The sequence below is a fragment of the Mustela nigripes genome, chromosome 13, assembly GCF_022355385.1.
Source record: "Mustela nigripes isolate SB6536 chromosome 13, MUSNIG.SB6536, whole genome shotgun sequence".
NCBI lineage: Eukaryota > Metazoa > Chordata > Mammalia > Carnivora > Mustelidae > Mustela > Mustela nigripes.
The window spans coordinates 101,486,493-101,498,428 of record NC_081569.1 but is presented as its reverse complement, the minus strand read 5'-3'; the positions used below and the strand labels follow the sequence as shown (position 1 = coordinate 101,498,428).

General features: G+C 37.0%; 1 protein-coding gene and 1 pseudogene across 3 annotated transcripts in view; one reads left to right on the top strand and one right to left on the bottom strand.

Annotated features, from left to right (window-relative positions):
* Positions 1–35: 35 nt before the first annotated feature.
* WDHD1 (WD repeat and HMG-box DNA binding protein 1) overlaps positions 36–11,936 on the top strand; it is a 65,322-nt gene continuing 53,421 nt past the window's right edge. Inside the window, exons 1-3 of one of the 3 annotated variants that reach the window (XM_059373247.1) lie at positions 36–117; positions 331–423; positions 10,045–10,156. In XM_059373247.1, the coding sequence (XP_059229230.1) occupies positions 347–423; positions 10,045–10,156 (189 nt within the window). In that variant the 5' untranslated portion in view covers positions 36–117; positions 331–346. Of the gene's footprint in view, positions 118–330; positions 424–1,058; positions 1,166–10,044; positions 10,157–11,936 lie in introns of those variants that run through there. The other 2 variants (XM_059373246.1, XM_059373249.1) reach the window with 2 other exon arrangements.
* On the bottom strand, positions 10,746–10,917 carry LOC132000377 (U4 spliceosomal RNA; annotated as a pseudogene).

Genomic DNA, 11,936 nt, shown 5'->3' with positions numbered 1-11,936 from the left:
CTGGGCGTGGGCGAGCGGGCGCAGGCGCAGTGTAGCGAGCTCGCCAGAGCGCGGGAAGCGGCGCTCGGTTGGCTCTTGCAACGCGTTTTTCAACAGTGGAGAAGGTCGGTCCGGTTGGTGAGTACTCGTTCCCGCTGCCGGTGCCCGTGTCGCGCACCGAAGGGAAGCGTGTCCTTTTCCCGGCTTATTGTCTGGCAGACCCTCTACTATATCTTGTTTGTGCCACCAGGGTGGGGGGAAAGGGGCCGCCGGAGACTAACTTCCCTTCCCCATCAGTCACTGTCTTTCCTCACCTTTAAAATAATATTAGCTTTTATAAAACATTTTTAGGTAGGTAGAAGAAAAGATGCCTGCCACACAGAAGCCGATGAGATTTGGACATACAGAGGGACACACAGATGTCTGTTTTGATGATTTGGGGAGGTAAGGTGCTTGGAAAAACAAAAACAGTATTTCGGGTGTAAGTATTAGCACTTCTGTTGTTTTAAGGTAGATAAGTAGTCAACCTAAAATGACTCGCCCAGGTAGAGAGAAATAAGGCTGAAATCTAAAATGGCACACATATTTTCCTTAGATTTATTGTTCAATTCGGACCGACATGGTAGAACTAGTATCTCGGAAAAGCGAGTGTAAAATCATATTTCCAGACGAGTTGGAAAGATGTGACCTTTCCCCCGGAATTTTCTTTTGTTGCCTTCCTCTCTGCGTCCCACATTATTTTATTGTCAAATCACCTACTTGTCAAATTCAGTGGCTTGTTCTATCTTTCTGGTATTGTATCTTTCCGTGGCTTTTGTAATGCTATTTCATTTTTTCATTGTTGTTTTTAACCTTTTGACAGCTTTTTAAAAAATTAATTTATTTTAAAAATTAACATATAATGTATTTTTAGCTTTCAGAGGTCGTGGTTGGTGATTCATCAGTCTTTTTTTTTTTTTTTTCTTTGTAAAGATTTTATTTGTTTATTTGACAGAGAGGGAATATAAGCAGGGGAAGTGGGAGAGGGAGAAGCAGGCTTCCTGCTCAGCAGGGAGCCTGATGGCCTGACTCCGTCCTAGGACCCTGGGATCATGACCTGTACCAAAGGCAGACGATTAACCACTGAGCCACCCAGGCGCCCCAGTGTCATCAGTCTTAATATAATACCCAGTGCTCGTTATATCAGGTACCCTTCTTAATGTCCATCACTCAGTTACCCCATACCCCCTTTTGATCGCTTTTTTCCCAACTTATTTCCTCTGCTTGATTGCTAAATTGTGATATTTTCCCAAAACCCTGGTCTCTTTTACCTTTTTAAGTTTCATTCCTCTGCAGTACTGTCCAGTTGTGTGGCTTCCACGGTCACTCCTGTGTTGATTCTTTCACTGAAAAATATACTTGGGTGTCAAGTCTGGTGGAGGCTAGAGGCACAGTAGTACAAAGCACAATCAATTCCTTAATTGACCTTGAAGTCTTTTTAAATCGACATACATTGAGCACAAATTAATCACAAAAGCAAATGTGTGTTTAGAAATAAGTGATAGGTGCAATGATAAGTATATTTGAAGGGAAGTTGATACAGCTTGAGGAAGCAGGGAAGGTTTCTCTGAGGGGTTGTTTCTTGAGATGAGATCTGAAGATTGAGTAGACGTTCGGGAGTAAAAAGAGATGGGGTGATGATGGCAGTGAGGTGGTAGTGGTGGCATTCCAGACAGAGGGAACACTGCAAAATTCCAGTGGGGGTAGGGACCATGCTCAAAGGACTGAAAGAAAGCTAAGGATGCCAAAATGTAGAGTGTGATACGGGGGCTGATGAGAGATGAATCTGTGAAGGTAGGTAGCAGTTATCCTAGCCAGGACCTTCTGTACTTTATTAAGGAATCTTAATATGATAATATTAGAATAATGTTTATAATATATATTTATATGTATTTATATGTTATATATAAATATATATTTATAATATATATTATACATATTATAATAATAATAGAATAATATTTTTATTCTAAAAGCAGTAGGAATATTTTAAAAATTTGAAGCAGAAACATGTGACTAGACTCTTGTTTTTGAGAAGTTATGTGAAGGATGAATTGGAGGAGTAGAAGTAGATGCAGAAAGACTGGGATCTGTATTACTCTGATAGAGTATGATGGAAGCTTGAACTAGAGAAGATGTGTATGGAAAAAAGAATACATTCAGGAAATACTTAAAAGGTAGAATCAATAGGGTGGATCAGACATTAAAGATGAAGGAGAGGGAGATGTATGGGATAATGTCTATGTTTCTGGATATAACATTTGGAGAAATGATAGTGCCATTCACAGATATCTGAAATGCTTGGAGAGATTATTTCAGAGGTAGAATGAGAGTGGAGATTAGGAGTTTACATTTGGACATTTAGAATGTTTCTTTGAGATGTAGACAGTTGGATAAAATGGGTTGAAAGCTAGGAGAAGTAATAAATGTAAGCTAGAAACAGAAATCTATATGGTTTTTTAAAAAATCTATATGGTTTTATTATTAGAGTGTGAGAGAGAGATCACAAGCAGGCAGAATGGCAGGTACAAAGAGAGGGAGAAGCAGACTCCCCACGGAGCAGGGAGCCTGATGTGGAACTTGATCCCAGGACCCTGGGGTCATGACCTGAGCTGAAGGCAGACTCCTAACCGACTGAGCCACCTTGGCACCCTAGAAATCTATTTTTGCTGATGTTTCCTGGAGTTCAGGATTGAGGTCCAGGCTGCAAATCTACATGTGGAAGTTGTCAATAAGTAGATATTTAATGCTATGAACTTAGATGAAATCGCCTAGGGATAGAGTAAATGTAAAGGAAAAAGGTTCAAGGGCTAAGCTCTGGGACACTCCAAAACATTTAGAGATCAAGTTGGAGAGGAAGATCCAGCTAAGGAGACTAAGAAAAGGTGACTGGAAAAGCAGAAAATCAAGAGACAAGAATGATGTCTAGAAGGCAAATGAAATAGAAGCTTTTTTTTTTTTTTAATTTTATTTATTTATTTGACAGAGATCACAAGTAGACAGAGAGGCAGGTAGAGGGAGAGAGGGGGAAGCAGGCTCTATGCTGAGCAGAGATCCCGATGTGGGACTCAGTCCCAGGACCCTGAGATCATGACCCACGCCGAAGGCAGAGGCTTAGCCCACTGAGCCACCCAGGTGCCCTGAAATATAAGCATTTTAAGGAGAAGGAAATAATAAAGTGGGGCGTCTGGGTGATTCAGTTGTTAAACTTCTGCCTTTGGCTCAGGTCATGATCCCAGGGTCCTGGGATGGAGCCCTGTATCAGGCTCCCTGCTCTGGTGGAAGCCTGCTTCTCCTTCTTGCACTTCCCCTGCTTATATTCCCTCTCTTCTTGTGTCTCTCTTTGTCAAATAAATAAATAAATTCTTTAAAAAAAAAAAAGGGAGAGAAGTAATAAACTATGTCAGATGGTGGTGGGTCAAGTTGAGGACTGAGAATCCACCATTAGATTTAGTGATATGGAGGCACTGGATGATCTTGAGCTTTTTAAATGGAGTGGTAAGAATGAAAACCTTGTCTCAGTAGATTCAAGAAAATGGAAAGGAAGGAACTGGAGTTTGTAAGGATGACACATAAAGAGCAAGGGTAGTTGGATAGGAATTTGAGGTCAGGAAAGGTCTTTGTTTTAAGATGAGAGATACAGTATATGTAGAGTGGGGATGATCTGACAGAGAGGGATAAGTTGATGTTAGAATAGAAAGAGGGAGAATTGCTGGAGTGGTAGCCTTCAGTAGGTGAGAGGGGCTACAGTATAGTGCATAAGGGGTAGACAGTGGCCAAAGGTAAGAGCATGGTCAAATTCACAAGTGGAAGGAAGGAGCAACTAAATGGGATGGGGAGAACATGCAGCCAATTTCTGTAGACTGCATCTGTTTTCTGAGTAAAAGAAGAAGCAAAGTTAAGAGTGGGAGGCAGTAAAGGTTTGAAGAAAGAGGAGTATATATGAGATAGATGTTCAGAAGAGAAGGAAAGCTGAAAGGCCTAGGGAAATGTTAGGTGGAATACTGGGCAGCACTAAGCCTACTTTAGGTTAGTGATCACAAATTTAAAGTGAGACCAGACAACCCAGTTATGTGTTTTTCTCTAGCTGTGTTTAGCTCTGCAAGTGCAAACTTTTTTTTTTTTTTTTTTTTTTTTTTAAAGATTTTATTTACTTGCTTAAGGAAGAGGGAGAAAGAGAAAGAGCACACAGCAGGGACCCTGCAGTGGTGCTCAATCCCAGGACCCCAGGATCATGACCTGAGCCAAGGGCAGAGACTTAATCAACTGAGCCACCCAGGTGCTTCAAGTACAAATTTATTAATAGGCATAGATAGGGAATTTGCCAGGTAAGTATGACACAGTGAAGAAGGGTCAGAGAGTTTGAGGATGAGGTAAAGGAGTGATCTGAAGGACAGACTGGAATCTAAGCCAGATTAGGAGGGATGTGAGAATTTGAAGGGAGTGAGAGACAGGAAGTAGTTTCAATAGATTGTAGATCCTAATAGAAGTAAAAAAATTGTTGAAGTTAGGATATTAAGGGTATAAGGTGAAAAGATAAGTGATTAGGGTGATTGAAATTGAAGTTATGAAGCAGTTGCAATATTGATAAAGACAAAATTTATGCTATGACCATGGGGGTTTGAGGATGAGGTGGAAGACAAGGTTTGGTGTAAGTCTTTGTCTAAATGGATACTGATAATACTAAGAATTACGATAGGAATAGTGTTCTTAGAGAATGACAGTGAGCCAGCCTTGTGCTAAAAATTCTTAGGGAACATGGGAGATTTCTCTAGTGATTTATAAGTGTTTTGATAGCAGTTTTTGCTGTTTTCTTTTTCTTTTTTTTTTTTTTTTAAGAATAGTTTGTAGCAATAGAATGGAAGTAATAGTGAAATGCAAGGGAGGCCCATCAATAGACCCCACAGGAATGTAGAAGAAAAATTAGCCACCCTTTAAGAGGGCTGAAGATGAAGCAGTGTTCTCAGAAGAAATGTTGGGAAAAAAAGCTGAGGATGGAGAGATTTTTCTGGTTCCTGACCGTGAATTTCATGAGGCCAGTGGAAGGGTCAGGGAGAGGGGGGTCAGATGAGGGACAGAACATTGCTTTGTGAGGATGGAGAATCCAGATGGTGAGAAATAACTTGGTAATCATTGGCTTCTTGTAGTTATGTCACAAAGAGGATAAAAGCATGATAGAATTAGTCCTTACCGTGGTTTTTTTACTCAGAAACTTAACAGTGATTTTCTTACCATCCAAACCAGAGCACCTTTGGGAATGAGGAGAAAACTTTCAAGAGTTAAAATTAGTTTTTAAAATTATTTATTGATTCGCAAATTATTCTGTTTTGGTAGATCTGTAACATTTCTTTTCAAAAACTGTTTCAAAACATTTTTTCATAAAAACATTTGTGACATTAAAACATTAAAAAAAATTTTACTTTGATTTTCTAAACATTGAACATATAATCCAAACATTTACATAAATAGAATATTTTTGGTACATATTCATGTACTTTAATCATTTTTTAGCCTTCCTCTAACATGATATTGCTGATATTTTTCTGAAAAATATTTTTTTCAATATTGTCTTTTTATTTTTATTATAAAATTGGAGTCTTCCTCAGAGTTAAATTTATAGTGAGAACTTGAAGTGAGACCTTCAGTGACTTTCTTTTAGACCATAATTTTTTTTGAAGATTATTTATTTGTCAGAGAGAGAGAGAGCCCATGTACAAGCGGGCAAGCAGGGGGAGCAGCAAGCAGAGCAGGGAGCCCTGATGGATGGCAGACTCTATCCCAGGACTCTGGATCATGACTGAGTCCAACAGAGATGCTTAACTGACTGAGCCACCCATGTGACCCTAGACCATAATACTTTTCAATCAGAAAATACTCTCTTTAGGTTCTCACATACCTGGTAAGGTCAAAGCAAATTCTGTTAAATGGAAGAATCTCAATTTTTATTTATTTTATTTTTATTTTTTGGTAAAGGTTTTATTTACTCATTAGAGAGAGAGAGAACACAAGCAGGGGGAGAGGCAGAGGGAGAGGAAGAAGCACATTCCCCACTGATCTGGGAGTCTGACATGAGGTTCCATCCTAGGACCTGGAGATCACAACCTGAGCTGAAGGCAGAAACTCAACCTTCTGAGCCACCCAGGCGTCCCAGAAGAGTCTCAATTTTTAAAAATTTATTTTAAATAGGTAAATCTTTCACCTTCAGTATTTTTACAAGTTCTGTTTTTTTTTGTTTTTTTTTTTAACCTGTATTCAGAGTATCCTTTTTCAGTAGTGAGGTCTTCAATATTTTTAAAATTTATTTTACTTTATTTTATTAGTTCTTTAATATTTTTAAAGATAAAATTCATCAGGTAAGTTGTGTGTGGTTTCTTTGAATGTTTCACAAATTTTAAGTGTACTTAATTTAAAATTTAAAAATTTTAAATAAAAAATTAAAAAATAAATTTATGAATATGTTCATAAATTTATACAATTGAAAAAGGAGTTCCCTCAAAAAATTCTTCTCATAGGTCAAGATATTCCAGAGTACAATGAATGAGTTTCAAAATTATATCATTCAGTCTTTTAGCTTTTAATGTACAGTTTGTTCAATTCTTATTTGCTTTTGAAGGGATATGTTTTAGTTATCTTCCTGTGCATAAGCTTTGTTTTCATTAACTGCATTTTACTGAAAGCTTCAAAGCCTTAAGTTGAATGCTTAAATTAAAAATTATTAACTGATTTTGAGCAAGATGCTACTAAGACTTAGGGAACTTGTTTCCAGTAATAATAATACCATCATTATAGGACATGTAGGTTTTATAAATTCACTCTTCATGGGGTTATTTGGTGATGGGCATCAAGAAGGACACTTGCTGTGATGAGTACTGGGTATTATACACAGCTGATGAATCACTGAACACTAGATCTAGAACTAATCATCACTATATGTTAGCTAATTAAATTTAAATTTTAAAAAGTCACTCTTCAAAGGCTCAAATATTTAAAAAATACTAAGTGATGATAGGCAGAAGAAAAAGCACCTCATGCAATGCTGAAGTATTTTTATGTATTTAATATCAGTTTGTTAAAAAAATTTTGTTGTTTTTCTGGTATAAATAAAATGATCTCAGAATTTGACAATTATGGCTTCTGTTTTAATTGGTACATTATCACAGTGCATTTGGTTATGAATTACACTTTCAATTTGAAGTACATACATGTTTCATAGGTTTCTTAACTCAGTAAGTACATTGTTTTTGCTACAGTGCTGTGCTCAACCAAAATGTTGTATTAGTACAAAAATAAAGAATTTTATCTTTAGCATTGAACTTTTCAAATGAAGTTATATAGGATCGCCAATGATGTTAGATGTTTCACATCCACAGAATAAACTTCTAGAAGCTTTACTTTGTTTCCATGAGCTGAAGAGAAGACTAAGCCATTATTGGAATTAATCTGACTGATTCTCTATTTAAACCCTCTGATGACTTTGAAATATAGCCAGTATCATTTAACTGTTTGAAAAATTATTTTACTAATGGCAACAACGTATTAACAGCTATAACTTTACTTCATACTTGAATTCGAAAAATTAAAATGAAAAATGAACAAAATTAATTTAGAATCGCTGTCATCTGTTTTAATGCTGCAGTGTTCTGTACAATAGCCACCAGACACAGGTGGCTCTTTAGATTTTAATTAAAGTTAATTAAATTTAAAATTCAGTTCCTCAGTTGCATGAGTGACATTTTAAACCCCACTTTAATTACTCAGGAGCCTGTTTGAGACCATTTCCATCCTTTAAGATAAAGTTCTATTGGACACTACTAAATTATGAAAAGTTCTGCCTGACAAAATGCAGACTCTGCAGCTGTAGAAGCATGGTTTTCAGGAAGTCACAAAATAACTACTAACTTACAAAGTAGATGCTCAGGTTTCTTCAGAAATTTTGTGTCTTCTGACTTCATATGGTTGGTGTTATCAATCCAGCCCCCATGATAAGCGTCAACTAACATTTTGTTCATGTTACAGTTCCATTATCAACTTCTTGAGAAGCAGAAATGTAGTATTTAATTTTTTGTTAAATGTGTACTTTTGTTAAACTTGTAGCTTTTTTTTAGTTGCTACTGTAAGGTACTTCATTCAAAGGCATAATCAATAAAGTTAACATTTAGTTTTATTCCTATAGTAAATGACAAAAACACAGAAGAATGTTTAGGCAACTCTAAAAGCTCAACTTAACTATTTAACTTAACTATTTGTTGCATATATTTCTCATTAATTCCACTGTATTTCACTATAATTTGCCATTGGTACTGCCAACTGGCACCTGCAACTTCTCCCTTGCTGGCCGGCTGATTGGGTCAAATAGTCAGTAGCGACAGTAATATGAAGTCCTTATCCCATCACTACTGAGGACTAAAAGAAATCACTGTAAGGCCTCTTGACTGACTTCACTTTAGTTTTTGTTTGTTAGTCCCTATTGTCTGCGAAAGGAGGTCTTAGTTATGTTGCATCAAGTAGTGTAAAACTGATGATTCACAGACCTGTAGCCTTGCAACAAACAATACATTATATGCTAATTAAAAAAAGGATTGGAATGGGGAGATGGGTTATCACTTGTCTTTTAGATTTACTTATGTGATAAAGGGAGAATTCTTTAATTGTACATGTTTCACTAGTAAACAAGATCATGGCAGAAGCTGGAAATGCAAAGAGGTCTGTCAAACCCACCTAACCAGTTTTGATGCAAATAATATTAATGTTTTTTTTAAAGATACTACATTTTATTTATTTTTTAAAGTTTATGTATTTTTTTTTAGTGACCTCTATGCCCAACATGGAGCTCAAACTCACAACCCAAGATTAAGAGTCACAGGCTCTTCTGACAGAGCCAGTCAGGTGCCCCAATACTAATATGTCTTAAAATTTAAAAAAATTGACCTATTCTAAACCAGCTGTATGCATAAATCAGGATTGTCCTAAGCTGGGGCACCTGGGTGGTGCAGTTGGTTAAGTGTCTGGCTTCAGCTCAGTTCATGATCACAGAGTCCTGGGATCAAGCCCCGCTTTGGGCTCCCTGCTCAGCACAGAGTCTGCTTTTCCCTCTGGCTTGTGGTTTCTCTCTGTCTCTAGCAAATAAATACAAACTTTAAGGAAAGAAAAAAAAAAGGAATGTCCTAGACAAAAAGACTAACGGTTCTATTTATTTCCTATAGAAGGGAATCCAAGCTTCTACACTTGCATTAAGATCATTGTAAATAGGATGACCCCCAATCTACATTTTCTTTCTCAATTTCCTGTACTGTCTGTTCTGCTCTAAGTGAACTCCCCCATATTTTACTAACTTCATATTCTGGTTCATGTGGTTTCCTCTGGAACTGCTCTTTTCACCAATCTCAGCATATCCAGTTCTACTTGCCCTTTGACTTCCCCATGTAGACACCACCTTTCTTATGAACCTCTACAGTTCTTTATGTGGCTTCTCTTTGCCATTTGCCATGTTACTTTTTTATATTTTTTGCTTTTATATGTGTCAGGACACATACCAAATGAATAAAAGCACCAGGAATATGGGTTTAAAACAAGACTTGAGAGATACAGGTGGCCATTTGATAATCAGCTTAGGATAACTGAGCTCTTGTATCCATCCACTTATTCATTCAACAAATATTTATCAAGGCTTCTATATGTCCGCTTGCTTTGTGCTAGAGGCACAGTGGTGAGCAAGGTAGACCTGGTCCCTGTTGTTAACAGAGATTACCCATTCAACTTTCTTACATTATTCCAGATAAAGAATTTTATGCCAAGGAGAAACTGTAGGGAACATTAAACTCACTTTTCGTTTTATAGGATAGAAGATTAGCAGGCCTTTTTATTAAGACCTATGTATGTAAAGTGAGAAAACATTGAGTAACACTTTAATTTTATTGAAAAGAAGATAAAGTATTCCCAAAAAATTAATAGGCCTGAAACTGGGTGACTTTTTTTTTTCTTTCCTGAAACTTGGATGACCTTTTAATGAGTGTGTTCCCTTCACAGTTACATTGTGACTTGTGGAAGTGATGGTGATGTGAGGATTTGGGAAGACTTAGATGATGATGATCCTAAGTCCATTAACGTTGGAGAAAAGGCATATTCATGTGCTTTGAAGGTATTGGAAACATTTATAGCAAACCATGAGAAGTGATACTGCTGTTTGATTTTTTATAAATGTGTAAAGAATATTTTTGTTGAAGTTTTGAATGCTTTTTATTTTTTTCTCTTATGAAATCATAATATTCAAATGTGTACCATAATAATACAATAAATTTCCCAAAATTTTTACAAGTAAAATCTGAATCTGAATGGGGGGCACCTGAGCGGCTCAGTTGGTTAAGCGACTACCATCAGCTCAGGTCCTATTGGGATTGAGCACTGCATGGGGTTTCCTGCTTGGCAGAGAGCCCATTTCTCCTTCTCCCTCTGCCTGCTGCTTTGCCTCCTCATTCTCCCTATTTCTCTGTCAAATAAATAAATAATCTTAAATAAAAATTAAAAAAATAAAATCTGAATGGTTTATTAAAGGTGATAAATGGTTTATTAATGGTAAACCAATTAAAATATTTGCAAGAAATTATACTTTTTCTTTTGAGATTTAAATGTTCCCTTTATTTCCCTTTGAGAGAAAACTCCATGGCATTCTCAAGTTTTTAGTTCACTAATTTAGACAACCATTTACACAAGAAAAGAGGAATATTTTAACTTTTTCAAGACATATACATATTTCTAATGTTTTTGTTTTTTTTTAAAAGATTTTGTTTATTTGAGAGAGAGAGAGACAGAGTGAGAGAGAGCATCAGAGGGGAGGTCAGTTAGCAATAATTGCGCCTTGGATAAACCTCATTGGCTACAATAGTGCCACTGCGCAAAGCTAAGAGAGGGAAGGTCAGAAGGAGAAGCAGACTCCCCATGGAGCTGGGAGCCTGATGCGGGACTCAGTCCCGGGACTCCGGGATCATGACCTGAGCTGAAGGCAGTCACTTAATCAACTGAGCCACCAAGGCGCCCCTCTAATGTTTTATGTAAGGTGTAAATAGGGGAATGATATGTAGGTTATTTGGAGAATGGAGACATGTTTTCAGAAGACTTTTGCAAACTAAGTATCTAAAAACCACTAAGCTTTTTATTTGTGATGAATTTTAACTTGAGTGTATTGTATTTGGGTAGAAAAAAGTATTTTCACAGAATTCATGGTTTTTTCAAACCCAGGTTCATTAAGGTAGAGGAATGAGATAGTCTTTAGATACTTAAGATGTTCTTTTAAAATTGTCCTATATAGGGGCATCTGGGTGGTGCAGTTAGTTAAGCTTCTAACTCTTGGTTTTGGCTCTGGTGGTGGTCTCAGGCTTAGATTGAGCCCTGTGTCAGGCTCCATGTTCATCATGGAGTCTGCTTGAGCTTCTCTCTTTCTCCCTCCTGCTCCTGTGCATTCTCACATGTGCTCTTTTTCTCTCTCAAATAAATAAATCTAAAAAAAAAATGGTCATATATAATGGAAAATATATTCCCAGAAGGAAAAATAGAAATGATCAATATATATTAGATACAAGTTAAATTTCACTAATAAGCAAAGAAGTAGAAATTAAACAATTGAATTTTTTTTTTCTATCAGATTAGCAAGGGTGAAAAATATTGCTAATTCCAGTATTAGTGAGGGTTTGGAGAAGTAAGTATTTGTAAAGGAAGAACACTTTCCTATCTTTTTCCTTTATTCTCACACTACTACCTTCCTCATAACATTTCCAGCACCAGGTGTGTGGGTTTTTTATCCTACACCAAGCATTTTCTGTAATACTGGCTGGGTGTCCTACAGATCGGTTCAATTTGGACACTGACAGGAGTGAGCACAGACCTTAGAGTTCAGGGGCTCAGTCCCATGAGACTGACCCCCA